The sequence below is a fragment of the Cucumis sativus genome, chromosome 2, assembly GCF_000004075.3.
Source record: "Cucumis sativus cultivar 9930 chromosome 2, Cucumber_9930_V3, whole genome shotgun sequence".
Taxonomy (NCBI): Eukaryota; Viridiplantae; Streptophyta; class Magnoliopsida; order Cucurbitales; family Cucurbitaceae; genus Cucumis; species Cucumis sativus.
The window spans coordinates 14,126,723-14,147,094 of record NC_026656.2 but is presented as its reverse complement, the minus strand read 5'-3'; the positions used below and the strand labels follow the sequence as shown (position 1 = coordinate 14,147,094).

The 20,372-nt window shown below is 31.2% G+C and overlaps 2 protein-coding genes and 1 long non-coding RNA gene across 3 annotated transcripts; 2 read left to right on the top strand and 1 right to left on the bottom strand.

Moving 5' to 3' along the window:
• The first annotated feature begins 8,238 nt into the window (after positions 1 to 8,238).
• On the top strand, positions 8,239 to 9,185 carry LOC101205218. The gene is made up of 2 exons (XM_004147986.3): positions 8,239 to 8,842; positions 8,958 to 9,185. The coding sequence occupies exons 1-2, from the start codon at positions 8,330 to 8,332 to the stop codon at positions 9,009 to 9,011; spliced, it is 567 nt and encodes a 188-aa protein (XP_004148034.1). The 5' UTR covers positions 8,239 to 8,329; the 3' UTR covers positions 9,012 to 9,185.
• Positions 9,186 to 12,232: 3,047 nt separating this feature from the next.
• LOC101211030 (B3 domain-containing protein Os01g0234100) lies at positions 12,233 to 18,547 on the bottom strand. The gene is made up of 7 exons (XM_004148008.3): positions 18,336 to 18,547; positions 18,129 to 18,209; positions 17,344 to 17,375; positions 17,067 to 17,229; positions 16,764 to 16,970; positions 13,313 to 13,403; positions 12,233 to 13,217 (listed from the first exon to the last, which is right to left on the bottom strand). The coding sequence occupies exons 1-7, from the start codon at positions 18,507 to 18,509 to the stop codon at positions 12,460 to 12,462; spliced, it is 1,506 nt and encodes a 501-aa protein (XP_004148056.1). The 5' UTR covers positions 18,510 to 18,547; the 3' UTR covers positions 12,233 to 12,459.
• LOC116401971 lies at positions 18,520 to 19,659 on the top strand. The gene is made up of 2 exons (XR_004214299.1): positions 18,520 to 18,658; positions 19,081 to 19,659. It is a non-coding gene; the product is annotated as an uncharacterized LOC116401971 (long non-coding RNA).
• The last annotated feature ends 713 nt before the right edge of the window (positions 19,660 to 20,372 follow it).

The window sequence follows — 20,372 nt, the reverse complement described above, 5'->3', positions numbered from 1 at the left end:
TTTTTTTCTAAATTACTTTGTTTTAGAAAATAAAAATTCATTTTTCCCATAATTATTTTTACTTATCAAAATTGATAACTTTTTTTTCTTCATTTCTATATGTGAGTTTTACATTTGGAAGCTTTGCAATTGACATTTGGGTGAGAAAGATTGGGATGTCCATGTTGGGTTAGGCTTGAACCAATGATTTAGAGGTCATTTGGGCTTTTTATGGATTCTTTTTGTGAGATTTTCTATTGACTTTCGTTTGATTTTAGCTTTGTTATTCGTATTCCTTCTTTGAATCTATGTTCAATATATTTATGATTATGATTGATGTGATAGATTTGTGGGTTTCTCATTGTGATTGAGTAGCCAATAATTTTGGTTGTGTTTGTGATTATTAATATATGCCTAACAAAGTTTAGTATTTAAATTAACATAATCATTGATTTAGAGTTTTAATCGCTATTAGTTTAACATTTTTCTATTGTTATTGTATTTTTAATAATTTTACTTAAAAAAGATTATTGTAAATGGTAAAAATGTTTAAAATATTTACAAAATACACCACGATTTTAAATCCTTAGGTATGAATTTTGGTTATATTTTTGTAAATATTTTGATTCAATTTATTATATTTGAAAATATTCATTTTTAGTTAACTCTTATTTGATTTTATTTAAAAAGTGTAAATAAAAAATAAAACAATGATGCAGAAGAAAAACTAATCTATTTTTAAGAAAATTAATCATCGTATTCAAATTGTAAGTTTATAATAATTTTTAAATTTTAGCTGGGCTTGACATACGTGGATCCACATATTATATATATATATATATATATATATATATATATATATATGTGATTGTTGAACATTTTTTAAAAAAAATTGTAAATATAAGAAAAAATTGTTAAAAATTGTAAAATTTGTAAAATTTGTCAAAGTGTGTGAGTGAGAGTAGTCGATCATTGAAAATCCATATTACAAATATTGATCTATTACTAATAAATCATAAAAGTTTATTATATTTGTAATTTTTTTAATAGATCAATACATAATTATTATTCCTAAAGTTGTTATCTATTATAGTTATTTTTTTTATATAGAGTAATCAAGATATTAATAGGAAAATTACTTTAAATGATAAAACTTTTAAAAATATTTATAAATAGAGCAAAATATCATAATGGATTTGTGATAGACAACTATTTGTGTCTATCATGATATAGATTGTTAATGCATTGATTGGCTGATTTTATTAAAGGAAAAATTTGAACAACATGTCAACGACAAACATTGAGGCCTCTACAAATATTTTTTTCATATACGAATGATTGATTTGCATTTTTTGTGAATCTTGTTTCTTCATTCATATATTCCTTCCTTTATTCTCGTGCACTTAATATTTATTATCCCTAAAATATATTTCCAAACCAAGCCATATTTATATGGTGCTCTAATTCATTTTAGGGTTAGTCACCTTATTAGAAAACAGTGAACTTGAACGCTTTGAGCTTAGAGATTGTCTAAGCCTTAACCTTCCATGTATTGATAGTGTAAATCTTTGTGCTTGTGGTTGAGACAATTGGTTAAGTAGTCATTGTAGAACTCGGGAGAAGTTCATTATTGATATTGTATTTAGGGGAGCCTAAATATAGTGAATGTGAGGGCATCTCACTTTTAAGGGGAGCCAAAGCATATTGTGGAAGTGAGGGAAGCTCAAGCTTAGGAGGAGTCTAAGTTAAAACGTTGAAGAGAGAGATATACGAGAATAGTTACTAAAGAAGGAATTCTATTGTCACTACTTTTGTGCATGTTTTCATAATTGTGATTTTATCATATATATTGTTGTGATGTCGTGTTTGACATCGCCTACTATTTTTTCATGGATAAACACAAATAGTAATCTATTTTCATCTATATCGTAATGAACCATAGATAGACTGTTCATATTTTACTATATTTTATAAATATTTTAATTCATTTAGTTATATTTAAAAATGACTAATAGAACGATCATATGGAACTCGATCTCAACGTTAAGTGATCAATTACATATATAAAATAAGATTTTTTTTAACCATGAAAAATTTACCTCAAGTGACTCTAAATAAAACCCTATATTTTGGCACTAAAGAAAAGAAAAATCATCTCATATAGAACGTAAGGGTTTTCTTGGTGTTTGGTGGCCTACAAATAGAACAAGTAATTCAAAACTTACGCTTCGATTGAACAATACAAAACTTATTTCGTTCCGTTAATCTTCAATTCAAACTAATTCCTTATAATCTAATTACACTCGTTAGCTCTTCAAAAAAAAAAAAATCCCTAGAATTCTGACAATTTCTGTGTGTGTTTGAATGAGAGACTTGAGGGTACAAAATATTTAGAAGAAAAGGGTAAGTAGTTATTTTAATAAAATTTGTAATTGAAGTTATAAATAAAAAAGGGAAAAAGTGAGTGAAGAGGAGAGAGGTGTGTAAGAAGAAGCATTTAGCCTATAGACAATAACCATGGGACAAAAAAGGCAAACAAAATACTTAGAACAACTGTTGTGATTTTAATAGTACACCACATTTTTTTGTACCCCAACACCTCACCATCTCTCTTCTCTCATTCTCTCATATTCAAATATGCTTTTCTTTTCTTTTCTTTTCTTTGACTGGTCTTCCACCCATCCACATTTCACCACCTGTCTATCCCCCATTCGTCCACCTTCTTTTATTACCACGTGACTGTACAGCCTCCTCCACGTGTCCCCCTCCTCTTTTAAAATATCAACCCTTTCCTTCTCCTCCTCTTTTACTACTACATATCTAAATGCCTCTTTCCCATTGCTCCTAACCTAATCAATTCTAATCTCCTCTAATCCAATCACTTTGCTTCTAATTCTTCCAATAAAACACATTCCATTTCCATACTATTTTAACTCAACTCAACTTGCTTTCATTCCGTCTTCATACGGTGGAAGGAAGATTTCACATTCAACTTTTAGGATCGAGTGCATACCAATACTATTATATATCAAGTTCATTTTTAGATGTTTTTTTTTTTTTTTTTTTGCTATTTACTTCCCACCACACATTTCAAGTGGTTGAAAAGAATAATATGAAGTGAAGATGTTATTAATAAATATGTTTGGCCTTTTCAAAATTAAATCTATATATATATATATTTTTTGTTAAAAAGTGAATTTATGTAATTAGTTCTTGAGTTTTGAAGTATTGATATAATTAATTAAATTCAACAACTTTTAAGTTGATCGATAATTTAATATATCAAAATAGCATCTTCTTCTTTTTGACCTATTTTGAAAAAGTATTGTTGTTTATTTTATGAACTTAATTCAAAATGAAACAAAAATAAAATGAATGACAAACAAAAGGAACATCTAAATTGAAAGCATCATCCAATCAAACCAACTTTTTTTTAAAAAAATATTATAATTTTAAGAAGATGAATGCATGATTTTACAAAAATAATTATTAGGGTATCTTTGTTTTAAAAAATTGAAGAAAGAAAAACAAGAAAAAAGAGATGTGTAATAAAGGGAGGATAAGAAATTTGCAAAAATGTGAATGAAAAGACAGTAAAGTTGAACTGACAGTGGCAATTTTCATTACAATTCAAACCATTCTCCTCTCATAATTAATACTTCCATTTAAATTTAGTTTCTATAATTTATAATTAAAATTTAATGTTTATAGCATTTTGATAAAATTTTGAATTTGTCACTGTTTTTAAATAAGAATAATAATAAATAAAAACAATCTTCTTTGGCTTTTTTCTGTCCTTTTGGTAAGTACTGAATCATTGAAATGATAGGATCAAAGTATTACATCTCATGTATATTATACATATATTATTCGAATTATTCTGCTATAGATTTTTGAGAAAAGAATTTATATAGTATATTTTAGAGGTTGCATGTGAGATACTTATTCTTAAAGTTTAATTAGGGTTTATTTCGATTATTGATTTCGTGTATTCTTCTTTTTCAATACTAATTGAAATATTTTTCAATTTTCAGAACTAAATAATTGGTCTCGTGAAACTAGTTTCTCAAAAACAAAAAACTTTAAAAATGTAAAGATATTTAGTTTCATAAATATAAAAGAGAAAAAGATTGAAATTAGGGTAAATTTCAAATAACAAGAAGATTTGATATAAAATTAAAAAAAATCAATTAATTATTGGATAAATATAAACCTATAAAAGCTGGTTAAACACATATGTTAACTAACTATTTATTAGAATTTAGAAATTAATTAGATGCTTCCTGTAACAATAATATTTACCAAACATAATTGTTTTAAATGACAAATTTTGATAATTACAAATATTGTCTAATATGGTGACGGATATAGATTTGTTTTTCTTTTTAAATAAATTTAAGAAAAAGTTTTTGGTTTGTGGGGGTCGATCTCCTCTTTTCCGAACTTTTTATGGTTCCTCTAAGTAAGAATGGTATGATTTAAGTCACATCAAATTTTGCTTTCATAACAGTAGGTCGTCTTCGTTCCACGATACAAGAAGAACCATGGACACGAAGTCGTAAGATAAAATTATTATGAAAGTTAAAAGAAAGGGAAGGGAAAAGTACTTTTGGTTGAAGGGGGTGGGGGTGGTCCCCCATGAATGGGCAGCTAATTTACTAAAATGCAGGTCAAAGATTGGTCAAACTGACCCTAATGCATGCCATTCCCCAATCCAATTCCCCACTTGCATATTCTGCCTCCTTCCCCCCCTCCTCTCTACCTCCACTTCTTTCTCAATTATTGTTCTTTTTTACCCCCAATTTCCAAATACCAATTCTTCACCCCTCTCAATTATACCCTTTAAAACCTTTCAATTTTATAAATCAACTCTTCAATTTATAACAAAAATATCCATATATTATAAAGATTGGAGTTCCCAAAAGGCCAGCTATTGAAGGAGAGTGGTGATTTTCAATGAGATGAGTAATGGAAAACTGTAAAGAGTGGCAGTGAAGAAGTGGTTCCTTGGCATCCCTCCATTCATCTCAAAAAGCTTTCATTAATTCCATCATTTATTTAGTGTCCTCTTCTTCTCCCCATTAGGACCCACTTTCTTCTACTTTTCATTATTTGTCCTTTTTCCCCCTCAAACATTCCACTTTTCCCCCCTCTCCTCTCTTACTACCTGTATCTACTCCACGATGCTTTCCGTCATGTTGGAATCTTTTGAATATGTTATGTGACGTTTTGAATCATATCAAATATAATTGAGGATCATACTGCTTGGTCAGCGAATTGGAATCTAGGGCCAACACATCACTAGTGGAGGCTTTGAGAGCAACACACCCCAAAACCTAATTGGTTGTATTTTTGTGTATCATATTTAGATTATTTGCGATATTTTTTTATTAAAGCTTAGAAGAATACACTGTCTAAACTATTTACACACCTCTTTATATGTAATTTGGATTTTTCTCTCGATAAAAACTATTATTTTTCTCCCTCGTGAATTTGACATATTGTTAGTGAATTATGTAAATATATGTGATAAGGACAATGAACCTCCATATATCTTACCTATAACGAACGTATGAGATTATCCACTTTGGCATGTACTCTCGTTATTTTGTTTTTGGTTTCATATAATTATTCTCACTTATATACTCATGACTACTTTATTAACTATCCAAAGTGAAATTTTGTTTGCATTCCTAACTCATATAACTAATTACTCGTTGATTTGTCATTTACATTTTAACTTTAAATTGAATTTGAATGTGGCTTTCTCAACCTTGTTTTCCAAAACTTCTTTCGGTGTATGAAATTATATTATGTGCCATTATTTTTTTAATTTTCTTTACAACACCCTCCTAAATTCATGATTATGATGAATTTAATTTAATTAACATTATAATTCTATATCATACTTATATAAATTATTTATGTATAAAATTGAAAATCAAATCAAAATAACTAAATATTACCTTTCGATTCGGTTTGAACCGAACATATGACTAGCTAGCTTGAGTCAATTTTGTATAATATCTAAAATCAAAATTTCGATTCAATTCTAGTGGACTATCTAATCGAATGAACCGAATTACCGGTAACACTCTAACAAATTAAAACTCTCTGAATTGATGGCATATGTAGAAGCTAATAGTGGCCCTTAATTACAAAAGCTTCTTGCATCCATGGCATATTAACAACCATCTTGTTGGCTTAACATATTAGAACAATGGCCTCCCTTTGTAATATACCTCAATGAGGCAAAACTTATGTATCATCCTTTTATACTTGGTGGGGGTTCGGGGCATTGCGCCTGAATTCTAGATTTGTATTTTAAATTACATGTCGTTTATAATTGTGGGTCTAGGATAGTATAGAGAGGTATCATTTTAATTTATAACCCATCTAATTTCACTGGTATCCGACTATCTATATATTTTTTTGTATTTTTTTCCTCAAATAATAACACTGTTATCTCCTTCATATATGTGGATGTAGCTGACACATTGTTAGAAAACAGTACAATTTTTTGTGTCGTTCTTTATTGTTTACACATTTCTTACTTCTCCATTTTGTTTTTGTCATAACATACACAATATTTTCTAATCTCAAATATAAGACAAGGTTTTCTTAATGTTCAGCAGATAGGTTCAAACAGGTTCTAAAGGATTACAATTTTGATATCTCAAACCCCTTGAGCACCTGTTATGATCACAATTTTTGCTTTTGTTGAATTTGCAACATGGTTTGAAATGAAATAACAAAGACGTATTTAATAACTTTCTTTAAACTCAAAACTCACTTATGCAAAGTTTGTAGAACAAATCTAATACCAACATTAAAAAAGAGAACATTTTTTTTAAAAAAAAAGATGACAAAACCCAATGAAAATTAACTTCAAATTTCAAAACTAATTAATTTTGGTCTTTTTCTTGTACATCACAATGTAAAATTACCAATTTAACATTGTCGTTCGAGATCTAGAATCCTTCTTTTACGTCATTGTTAACTCTCTCTTTTTTGCGAGATGCTTGCCATTCTTTACACATATATGTATATATAAAAGCATTGATACATTCACACACACATACATATACTATTTTTTCCCCTTATTTCTTATTTATGGATTCTAAAAAAGAATTAAACATAACTAGAAATAAAATGAATTTCTTTTTGCAAAGCAGCATTTCTGTATATATATTTAGTGTAAGATATTGATTGGAATCTTTTATGTTTGACTTTTATTTGTATAATAATATTTTACCAAAATCTATGTATATACTATATATTATTATACCAGCTGGCAACACACATTTTTCTTTATATATATATTATTTAAAAATTCCTTAAATGCTTTTTTATATTCTAAAAGGAAACTTCTTGGAGTCTTCTTTAGTCAAAACACTGTTGCTTTGTATTAAGTAAAGAAAATATATTTTCCAATATCGAGGAAAATTATTTTTTTTATTATTATTTTTAAATATGTTATTTTATTTAATAAATATAAATTAGAAACACACATATATAACAAACATACGAGTAACCAATTAAAAAAGAAATAAAAATTGAGTTAATTTTTTAATCAGATTTTCAAATTAAACTTTTTAGTTAATACAAAAAAGAAAAAGAAAAATGGATAGAAGAAAATATATAAATATTATGTTTAGGATTGTTTTTCTAATCTAAAATGGAGAGAGTTTTTTGTTTTAGAAAAATGGGAATCATTAAAGGAAGCTTAAGAAATTGGAGTATGAAAATGATGGTTTATTTAGCAAAATAATTAATTGTATAATAAAGAAAAAGGAAAAGGAATTAAATGAGGTTCACAAAAAGGAAAAGGAAAAAAGAAAAAATGAACACAAAGAGAAAAACAATAGACTTTAGGACTGCAGAGTCAAAGATTGGTCATAATTGAATATAAGTTCAAAAATGTCATGACAAAACATCACATCATGGAATGCCATGCATCCATCCATCTATCTATCTCTCTCTATTTAATATATAATTTCATTCTTTTTTTTATGTTTTCATCGAGAATAAAATTATTAATAAATTACAATATTTATAAAATATAGTAAAATAAATTAAAATACTTTTATAAATAAGTAAATGATATACATATATATATTAAGAGAATTGGAGTATTTAATCGTTTGATTATAATTATGGTAACAGAGAGGTAAATGAAAAACTAAAATAAAATAGAAAAGAAAGGATAGAGCCGTCAAAAGCAAAGAAAACACATATAAATAGGTAGGTTTGTTAAGTAACATTATTGTTTGTTCATACTCATATATTCTATATTATACAATATAGTTTTCTTCCTTTCCTTCGCCCTCATGTTGATTTGAGCTCTCTAATGGCATGCTTAGACATGTACAACTCCGACCATAAGTCCCTCCACCGCCGTGCTCCGGCCACCAGCCCTCGTATCTCCTTCTCGAGCGACTTCGTTGACATCCAACAGTCCCTCAAATACCAAGAGCAACGCTCCGCAGCTCCTCCCGTCTCCTCCTCCTCCGATTTTGAATTCTCTGTCTCCAACTACAATATGATGACGGCTGATGAGCTTTTCTTCGAGGGTCGTCTTCTCCCTTATAAGGACTCCAATAGAACGGCTACTACTCTTAGAGAAGAACTTCTCGTCGAGGAAGAGGAGGGAGAAGACGAAGACGACAATGACGCTTCACAACGCCCTACGTCTAGGGGCCGATGGAAGGGCTTTCTTGGCTTGAAAAAGTCTCACAATAATGCTTCCAAGAAAGGGTGCAGAAACGATGGCTCTAGCAGCAGCCGTGATGTCAGCAGTGGCAAAAGGCCGTTCGGTTGGTCGTCCTCTTCGTCTAGTACGAGGGCAAACTCCTCCCACCAGGTAAAAGAAAACGACCCACGACGAAAAATTATTCAATGTGATTCCTACTATTTTTCTTAACCTTGTTCGTCTCAAGTGATTAATGGGGTAGTTTTGGATTGATGTTGTTTTTCAGGTACAAAATGAAGGATCAGGAACAAGTTGCAAAGATGTGGAGATTGATTTCTAGAGATCAGTGGGAGAAGTTTAGTTAAAAGTTGAAAAAGGAATGTAGAGAGCCTTCTTGTTCATTCGGTTTTTCTTCTCTTTCTTCTTTTTTTCTTTCTTTTCAAATTGTTAAATTAACCATTTAGATTTTTGTGTTGTATGATCAATGCTAATGTTTTTTCAGATTTGTAGCTAACTGATCTTTAAGTTCTTAAGTTCTTTACCCTAAAAAATTTTAGTTTTTCAAATCACTTATCTCTTTTTTGGTTTGTAAGATATATCGAATGTCATTGCGCTATGTTTGATAAAAATTTGTTGTTTTTGTCGTATTTTTTAAAATCTCTCTATTTTTCTTCACACTTGGCTTTTAAAAAAATTGGAGATCCATGAGAATTTTTCAAAAGGTTTCGGTTGGACTAACAAAAAATTAATTTCATTCTCTATCTAACTTGAATATCGTAAATTTAATAATAGTTTCTCTATTGATTTCTATTTGTTTATTTAGTTGGTTTTTCTTTTTAAACGTGAGAATATTACAAAAGAAGTACCATTTGAAATGACTTTGGAGTACTTTGGTACTTCAAAATGAAATATATTAGATCTTTTTTACAATCATTTTTAATAGAAACCAAAACAAAATAAAAGATAAGTCATAGTTGTCTATTAATTTTTATAAACATCATTTCATCTCTTAGTTTCTATATGTCAAAATTTGATTACTAAAACAATTTTCTAAATTATTTTAGTAATTTAAAAAATATCTAAAATTTCAAATGTTTTAAAAGGAAACACAATTTTCAAAAATCAAACAATTATAAAATGTTAGTCCATTTTTCAAAAATAAGTTTGTAAGCACTGTTTATTTGTCTTGTTATTTAATTTTAGTAGTTCTCTACTAAACAAATCAATATCCTTAAAAGTGGTAGAAAATAAAAACAAGTTGAAATTTGAAAAATAAAAAAAACAAAATTGATATAGAATGAGACTAATTAATAACAAATTATGATAATAATAATAATAATAATAATAATGAAAAGGGGTCTCTAAAGAAGTGTTTATTCTAAAAGTACCAAAAAGAAGCACTTCTTTTGAAACAAATACTAAAAATTAACGAAAACCAATGAAGTAAAATAATTGGAAAATAGTTGTAAATTAATGGATTAGAAAAAAGCATAGTTCTTCACCAATCAGCATTTTCTCATAAATTTTCTTTTAATCAAAGAGAGAAAGAAGTCAAAAGAGAGATAAGTATTTGATTAAAATGAGAGAGTGAATATGAGAGTTTCAATGCAAAATTTCACAATATTAATGCAGCAGACAGCTAAGCCACGATTGTTCATAATATATGATTAAAATAAAAATGGAATTTGAAGGTAAGAAATGAGAATTAATAATGGGAAAATTGGGAGTTGGAAAGAAGTGTAAAAATCTTTAAAAGCATATACCTAACAATAGTTTCCAAATACAAAGGTGTAATGGCAATGGGTGTCTCTGAACTCTGAAAAATGGCTCAGATCAGACCAACATATCTAACACAAAGGACATTGCCACTTCATTTCCACTATCTTTGCATTTATTTCTCTCTCTCTCTCTCTATCTCTTTTTAACATGTATACTTCCTCTAAGTTTAAATGATATTATATTGTCTACTTACGTGTATGTATTCTCGTGACTAAGTCTTTTACATGTCATGGAAAATAGTTGTATTGATCTCTTGTAAACTCATGACTATCTTTGTATCTCTAGTCAATGTGAGAGTTGATGATTGCATTCGAACCATTTCAAACTTGTTATTGTATTTTGATTGATTGATTTTTGTTACATGTTGAACTTTAGCAACATATTTTGCAACATGTCTTGATTACGTTCGCAATATGTTGTGTGACATCGTTACGTGATAAGTAAGTAGATTCTACATAATATTTTTTTATTCTTATTTATCGTTTGTGAGAGATTTTGCAACTTTCGTGGCCTATTGCTTTTTCTCTATCGTTCTTTCCTTGAAAATCTTCTCAAAAAACTATATAAATGCATGTGTGTGTGTATTTATTGTGGTTTTGTACTTTTTTAGGGTTAGCTTTCTTATTTTTTTAAAAAAAGTGTACTTGGCACAAACCTAAATAATAGTGGGTGAAAGTATATTTAATTATATATCATCTAACACTTTTCCTAACTTATGAACTTGAAATATGTGAAAGGCCTAACAAGTGAAAATAAATATTAATTGAGAAGGAAATAACAGTATATTAGATAGAACTCAAGATCTCGAGTTTTTCTTTTTATGTATATTGAGGAGAGCTGTCAAAGCATGAGAAAAGCTTGCATATATGAAGATGAGATCATGATATCACCCTTAGGGAAGCTTAAGTATGTTACATCGAGGGAATTTCATATAAAGTTTGGAAAAGTACTTTTTGGGAAAGTGAGAGAAGCTTAAACTTATGAAAAATCTAAACTGAAACTAGAAAGGAAGCTATACGTGTCGTGAATCGCCGAAAAAGTGAGTTAAATTACCATATGATTACTTTTCATTGTAATTTCTAAACTCTTTATAGAGTAGAGCTTTTGAATTGTGTTACTAATAATCTCTATATGTTTCTATATTTTTATTTGTTTCGGTGTTGCCCACTTACCTTACGTACATATTGTTTTTTTACATTGGTGGATTTAGTGTAGCAACTTTATGCTCATTATATATATATATATAAAACTAACATTATATCAATATTATTATTTGGTTAAGTGGTAAATTAGTGTTTCCGTCTCCTCTAGACTTAGGAAGACTCGCTCTTTCTAATTCTTCATATTATTTTTATAAATTATTTGGTATAATTATATATATTCGTGCTCAAACCATATAAGAAATGCAAAAAAAAAAAAAAAAACATAATAATATAAAATACATAAAAAAGAAACAAATTTAATGTAGACGAAACACCAAATTTGCATATTTTGCTCAATGCATGAGAATCCTACCTAAAACCATTTGAGAAGTGTGATTAACTAAGAATAATTTTAACTTCAAGAAACTTATTTACAAAGGATAGATTTTTAGATACACCATGCATGAAGGGCATGTTAATACCATTCAACCAACTTCACTTTAGCATTAAAATAGCTTTGAGTCATTTGGATTATGATTATTTACTACTTTACATACTCAAAGAATTAATCAAGAGCAATCATACATTTCGATTTCTGATAAAACTTTTATCATTTTCACAATGTTGAACAACTTTGCACTAGGGGAAAAAGTGAATTTTCAATCAAAAGTTCACCAATGAATAAATTTGACCTACTTCACATAGTTGAGCAAGTCATTTCCACCGATCCAATCCTCATCTTAAAAGTGCTTTGTTTAGTTACATATTCTTTTATTTGTAAATATTCAATTTGCAAGATTAGTTAAAAAGGAGCACAAAGAATTGTACTAAAAAAATGAATATACAAAAACAATAGAGTACATATGATTACCATGGAGCAGAAACTTCTTCCTGGAACTTGGATTTATAAATTTCAGCTTTAGAATCTAAGCCATCAATGGCAGCTCCAAATCTATCACAAGCTTCCTTCAATTCAACAAGCTTTGTCTCAATATTTCTGATTTCATCATGCACATGCACTTGGTCATTTTTGGCATCTACCAATGTTCTGAGATCCAAGGCATTTTCTGATTCATATGCAAGGTTTGCCAGCCTATGTAGACGTGTACGTAAAAATCCAACATTCATACCGAAGAGCTGAAAGGCTCGAAGAGTTTTGTCCCATGCAGAATACTCATCTCGCGAAGTAGATAGATCGCTAGCTTTAATGGCATTGGCTATAGTAATTGTTTCGGAAATAACACCGGTAACTAACTTGCGATTCATGCCTTGGATGAGATTTTCATGGAGAAACATATTCTGACTACAGCAAAGTTTATAATATCTTTTCCTTAGGTCTCTTGGCAGTTCAGAATTTATTGATAGTCCATCTATTACAATGTTGAAGTCGTCAAAGCTCTTGATGTGCTTAAATGGAACTGCTGGATAGACGTCGTAAGCCTCAACTATTGCTGAAACAACCTCTTCACTAGTATTTACATATTGTTCTGCTACCTGGTTCCTTGAAATGGACATCATCGGGCTCCGCTTTTTCTGTTTTTCAGCCGTATCGAGCAGAGCAGACTTTACACGTCTCTTGTTTAAAATGTCGCTAGCCATGTCACCCTTGTAATCTGTATCTTTTCCTGTAGTCAACATTCCAGAGGACTTGGATTCATTAACACACAAAAGTTTGCAAATAGACAGATATTATTAACAGAGTATCAGTGGATAGAATTGCCTGCATCGCTATGCCTTGTACGAGACTCCAAATTGAGAAGGCCAAGGGCACCATCCACTTCGGTCAGATCGCTTGCCCTTGTGACATAAACCTACAGTAGAGGAAGAACCAAATAAGTTACGGCTCATTGATTAAAAATGAAAAAGGAGGTCTCAGAATGACTATCTTCTCAAAACTTCCTTTAAAACAGTGATAAGTTTAATAATGATCAAGTACTTCAGAGTTATTTTCAACTCTCTTCTTGAATTGTTACAACTATAAATAAATTTTATAAAAGTATTTTGTAATTCATTGGAAAAGGAACTTTCAAACACACTATTCGTATTATTATAGTATTTAACCAGCTTCAATCTATACAATCAATTGCCATGTAAAGCAATTTAGAAATGTGGTGTTATCTTTCTGCCATCTAAGAGTTTACTTTGAGTGTAGAATCGACGATTCTTCCTTTACTCATACGATCACTCTTTGGTCTTTACTGCTAAGTAACTGAATACCTTCTCCTTTCTACTTTCCACTCTAGCAGACTCCATTATAAAATATTCTCCCTACCTTTATAATAGAAATACATAGATAGTAATATAAAGTCCCACAATGGAAACTCTCACCAAAAAGATCCACTCCCTCTAAGATTCCAACATCCTCTATTTGTAACCAAGACACCTCTAGCTAATTACCACAATTCCTTTACTAATATTATAGTAATTTTAATTCCTACCATGTATCCCCCAAATAGTACTCTCACATTACATGGCCATTCAAAACAAACCTTGTCCTCAAGGAATGGGTTGTATCATAACCATTATAGGTACTAAGAAAATATCCAAACTCTATTACTTTTTTCTTCTACGTCTGTCTTAATAAATTTGCCTGCTGATTTATCTTCAGCGGTTATACCTTGTGCAAGCTCCACTTCACTGGACATCCCACATAATGTCCATCCTATTTAAACACGAGCCAAATCTGGGATTGTGTATGTTCTACATCTTGCTATATCCTCTGCTCTTATACTGATCATCCAGCATGGTGATAAGCCATGGCTGAAGAGTCCATTCCCCTCCAAGAATAAGACACATGGTTATTGGTTCCTTGTGATTTTGCCACGAATTTGGTTGGCTGTTGATGGGTATTTCAAACCATGTATAATTAAGGCTCATCTTGTTGCAAAATGTTACCATCAAACTGAAGGTATTGATTTCAATAAAACCCTTAGCACCATCATCAAGAAGGCTACTATTCATGTTATTTTGGCTCTACTTGGTCATCCGGTGAACTCTACATTAGTGGGGTGTCAAAAATGCCTTTCTCCATGACATGACACATTAAAAGAAATGGTATTTATGGCTCATGACTCAGCCGGATGGTTTAATTGATACATCATGTCCAGTTCATGCGTGCTTCTTGCACAAAAGTCTCTATGGCCTCAAGCAGACCCACATGCCTGAATGGAGCATTTTACCTTCTACATATTGACGATTGGTTTTGCTGCCTCCAATGCTAATTCCTCTTTTTTGTTTTGTACACTATATTGGTTCTTCCTTAAATTATCTTCTACATGTATCTCCACATTAAGACAGCTACTAGCATGTGAGTTTCAAATTTCTGATCTTGGCCACTACAATATTTTTACATTTGGAGATTCACCCTTTGACCAATGGTCTTTGAATCAATCAATCAAAATACATTTCTAGTCTCCTTCCGTAGTGGGTTCAGCCAAATTGTGCCTCACTCCCATGTCTACTACCACTGATCTTCATATTACTGCTCCTGCCTACCATGATGCAACCTTCATTGTTAACTTGTAGCTTGTCAGCTCTCTTCAATATTTCATATCCACCCTGATCTGATATTAATTTTTTCGTGAATCATGTGAGTAAGCTCATGCAACCTCCCATTGTTGTTCACTTCACGATAGTCAAACATATTATTTGCTATTAGTGCGGTACAAAAGATTTTGGAATTCTCCTTTGACCTAGTGATTTATCTCTAACTGATTTTTATGGTGCTAATTGGATGGTGATTCCTTTGATTGTTGATTCACATCTGACTTGCCACCTTCTTTGGGGCCACTCTTATTTCAGTCTGCCAAGAAGTAGCAAATCGCCTCTTGTTCTACCAGAGTCGAATCAGTCATTTGCTATCACTACAATCAATTTCCACTGCCTTTGCCAATTGATCTATGATAAAAATGTTTACCTAAAAGGCACCTTTATTTTGTGATGTGGCAATGTATATGCTATATCTTCGGCAAGCAATCCCAGTTTCCATGCTTGAACAAAGCACATTGAAAATGACTCACTTTGTTCAAGAAGGTTGTTCACAAATATTGTCTCCTTCAAAGATCAAGTGGTTGATTTATTGTTCACTAAAGCTTCTCTTCCAAGACCTTACTTCATTGTGGAAAACTCATCACTTCTCCACTCTCATGTGTTTTTGGGAGAACATTATCTTAAATCACCAATTCATCCAAAAGTTTAAGCTAGTGGTTGAAGGCAATTTAATTATATATCGTTAACACTCCCCCTTACTTGTGAGTTTGAAATATTTGAAAAGCCCAACAAGTGGAAATTGATTTTAATTGGGGAGCAAACAACAATGCAGGGGCTTGAACACAGCTAGGACCATCTTAAACTAGTGATTGAAGACAAATTTAATTATATATCACTAACACATTGGATTTTTCTTTACTGTTGTAACCTATTTCTATTTACTTTCCCTACTTTTTAGTCAATTGTTCTTGTACTCACTTATATATATTGGCTCTTTGCCCTCTTTCAATACAAATGAAAATAAACTGAATTCTTCACACCTCCATGAACTGCTTCAACTCTAACGAACTTCATTTTTGTCTGCATTAAAGAACAACCTCCCTAGCCTCCTGTAACTTGCACATCCGCCACTCATTTCTTCATAATAGGATTTATCCCCTTAGTTTCCCCACTGCCCTTACCCACTTTTTTCCTCGTACACATAAACAATATTGAATGTTTAGCATTTCTTTCAATAAAAGTAAATAAAAGAAATGCTAAAAACTTCATCCAAAAGTTTTTTCCAGGGTATGGTGAAGATGATTGATTTTAAAATCAAATATTGTACTGTTAGTTTAATCATCTCAATTTTTATACTAAAGACTCAAAACGTTGACATAACTCACTGTCCAACAAAATGAAGTAGTACATACGTGAACTGACATATTAAAATGATTAAACTAAATTCTCGAAGGAACTACCATCAGTTCACTCCATCTCATATGTTCCTAAAAATCTTCTATATTATGGACTCCACTTTGTAGTCCAACTTGTCATATTGTCTCTCTGATCTAAAAATCTTGCATTAAAATGGATGATATGTGGACTACAGTTATATCATCTCAGTCATGATCATATTCAGAGTTCAAAAAGTAGATGTACATCATCAAACACACATAAATTGTAACAATTCAATATATTACCTTAAATTTTGTAGGCCCTACTAGTTGAAAGACCAAAACATCACCCTCAAGTAACTTGTGTGCAGCAGAAAACTGTCTCCATCCAGCACTCAACCCTGTCTTATGTGCAATATATTTTACTTGAAAATGTCTCCCAGCTTCATCTTCTAAAGTCATTGTACTATCTCTTGCTGGCAAGTATGACTTACAGAATGCCCCAGGAAGCCCCTGTTATTTTATAAAGATAAATATACATATAGGAAATACTACCCGTTAATCAATTATACAATTCAACTTTAAATCACGTATTCTTGCAAGGCCTACCATCAAAAATAAGCTTGCAACATGTGATCTGACCAATGATTGCACGAAGCTAGGAAATTCTTGTTCCAAATTTGATCGAACCTCAAGTGCCCGCATCACAGCAGACGATTTAAATTCCCCAGGAGAGCATTGCTCATCAAATGCTGCCTTATTTTGCTCAAAGCTTTAAAAGCAAAAACATTTTTGTGATTAGCTTATAGTTAAACAATAGTTGTGCTATACGTCTGCACAATTTTGCACATCAATTGACACAAACCAGAGGCCATAATGCACCTACCTCATAAACTTCCCTCCAGGACCCGTTACAGCCTGCTCAAGAATCAACAAGAATTTGGATCAGTGGATTCCCAAAAGTCCAACACTAACTATAATAAATCTAAATTGGCACTGTAAAGGGGAAAGAACATGAATGGAGTCCGGATTTCATCCACTAACGCAAGAAATAAAACCAAGATGTTAAAATGGTTTGAAAACAGGTTCAAATGAAAATGGTAAAAAATGCAAGTGAATGATATGATATGGGATATTCCATTTTACAAACCAGCAATAATCATGATTAACAATTGGTGAAAAAGAAAATGTAGCTCCATTAGATGTTAAAAGTTCTTTACAAGAATACCCTGCCATTGGAAATAAACCAAATCCCAACTCTCAAATATGAAGATGAAATGGTAATCATCATCATTATATTTTACTTAAGAACTCTATTCATGTCTTGGAACATCAATTCCAACTTGTCTATTTAATGCATGTTATGAAGTGACTTTGAAATGGTTAAACCACTTTTGTAATGCTTAAAATCACTCCAAATCAATTCGAAAATTTATATTTCTTAAGGTGATTATCATACTATTACAATTGACTTTGAATTATTAAAAGCATTTTTCTTCGAAAATAACGACAAACATATCCATAGAAAGTGCATATGGAATCTGTTTCTTCAAATAAAAGACAGTCAGCCGACTAATACATACAAGAATCTTTCAGGGAATTTATCTCTCCTAATACATATAAAGAAGAAAAATGAAAGACGAAGGAAAAAAAAAAAAGGACGAGTCTCACATGGCTAGTTTTCCAATCCGCAAGTCTCTTCTTAACCTTCTGAACCATCGGATTGTCGTCCATTTGCTTCCGCGCTTTACCCTAGTACCAATACGGATCATGACCTATTGTTAATCGCGAACCCAAAGAAGAATCATAACCAAAAATACAAATCTCAGAACAGCGCTTACAATCCATTCCGAGAGAGAGACAGAGAGAGATACAGACCGAGGAAGAAGCAAGCCTATGCCTCGGACTTCTGGCCAACTGGGAAACCGTCATGTCTCCGTCGTCGTCGGCCACCGTCGCCGCCGCTGAAGATTTCAAAACAATGACATTTCGACCCTGGCTTGATGCTCCATTTGGGTTAACGGAAATCAACAATCCATCCCCATTAAGCATTGGGATCGAACAACAAGCAACGAAAATCAACTCGCACCACCGCTAAAATAGTAAATGAATCTTTTTTTCATCTATGTGTTTATCTCTCATGTTGGAAGAGCTGGATTGACGGAGCTTGTTTGTTAGTTCGTTATTGATGAGGAGTCGTTGTAAGTTATTGGCCTTGCATTCATCTTTCAAGTTTCTTTTCTTCACTATCTAATCCTTAAATTTTTAGTTAATTACAAGTATGTTCTTTTCAATTTCGATCATCCTATTCTCATCCTTAGTTGATATCAAGGTGAGAGGTGAATCGATACTTTGTCATATCATAGAAAAATTCAAGAGCACAAAAAATTACACTAGAGGTAATGATAGAACCACTAATGAATCTGATGTAACATCATTTTGTTGAGTTTGAAGGTGAAGTTTTGATTTTGGAGTTTTCTGGTGAATTTTATAAAGTTGTGAGCTTTAGATGATATTTTTTAGCAAATTATATTGATGTAAGAATTTGATAAATGGAAGAGATAGAAGTAATTTACCACAACATATTGGATCTTGGTCTCAATAATATTATTATTGCTTGCAGCAGTCTTCGAATTGATTTGGCAAATTATATTCCTTTTGCTGATTGCACACAGCTAGGGACTCATAGTTCGATCTCTACAAATTTGAAGATGTAAAGGGTTATATGCTCTATTCCTATTTGTAAGACGAGTAGAGCTGACCAATGGGTTTGACACTTTAATGACAGAGCTGTTGTACTCAACACTTGAAATGATGGGTAAATGTTCAGAGCATGATTTTGGGTCATTATTCAAACACTTTTGATCTATAAATGGAGGAGAAGTCTCACGTTTCAAGAATCATTGAACCATCTCAGTCGTTAAATCTCATTCTTTCCCAACAATAAGCTTCAAGAACGAAAGTCTCTTTGAGGCTTGAACGTTCTAGGTTACCTCAACCCTATGAAAACCTGTGGAGAAGTGATGTTCGACCTTGAAAGAGAGATGAATCACCCTAGGAAAAAATTGGTCGAGCATGAAATCTATACATTTCTTTTAGTTTATCTTTGCAATTGTCTATCTCAATTTCTTTTCATCTATTGAACATTTACCTTGTAGTCATGGTTTTCTATTTAATGAAATCTAGTTATTATTATTAATCATGAGCTAAATCCTCTAAAGAGCTCAGCTGATGAATACCCTAGGGTTTTAACAATGTTTGTGTTTTATACCTCCTTCACTTTTGCATTTCCTTTATTGAGTTTATTGATAACTATTGATAAGTTAACTCATCACTTAGTCTATCAATCTTATGAAGTCTTAATGTTGAGAAAAGTAATTAGGATATAAACTAATGTCACAAACAAATGTGGGACTATATATGAGTCGAGAAAAATAGGAGGGTCATTCGCCTTAGAAATAAGAGACATTATATTTAGCTATAGCATAATGAGTTGGGAAGGAAACCTGATGGACCTACGTCAGAAGTTATTTGTTAAACTCATTAACCACATATTAATTAATGTTCGTTAACGATGTGTACACTCTATTAAAACTCATCACAATTGTACTCTTCTCTGTAGATATATTTATGTGTCTATAGATATAGACCAATAACAATATGTTAGTTCTTCACAAGTGTTCTTAACACAAGTTGGTCAAATTACCATTTTACCCTCGAGTTACTTTTAAATCCTTAAGGGTGCGTTTGGGGGGAGGGAAAGAGTTATGGGGAAAAGGATTATGATAATCTTGGTGTTATGATAATATGTGTTTGAGAAAATGGCTATTATTGGTAGTGTTTTGGTAATATGTGTTTGGAGAAAGAATATGAATGGTAGTATTATGATAAGCATCGATGATCCTTCCAATGAAC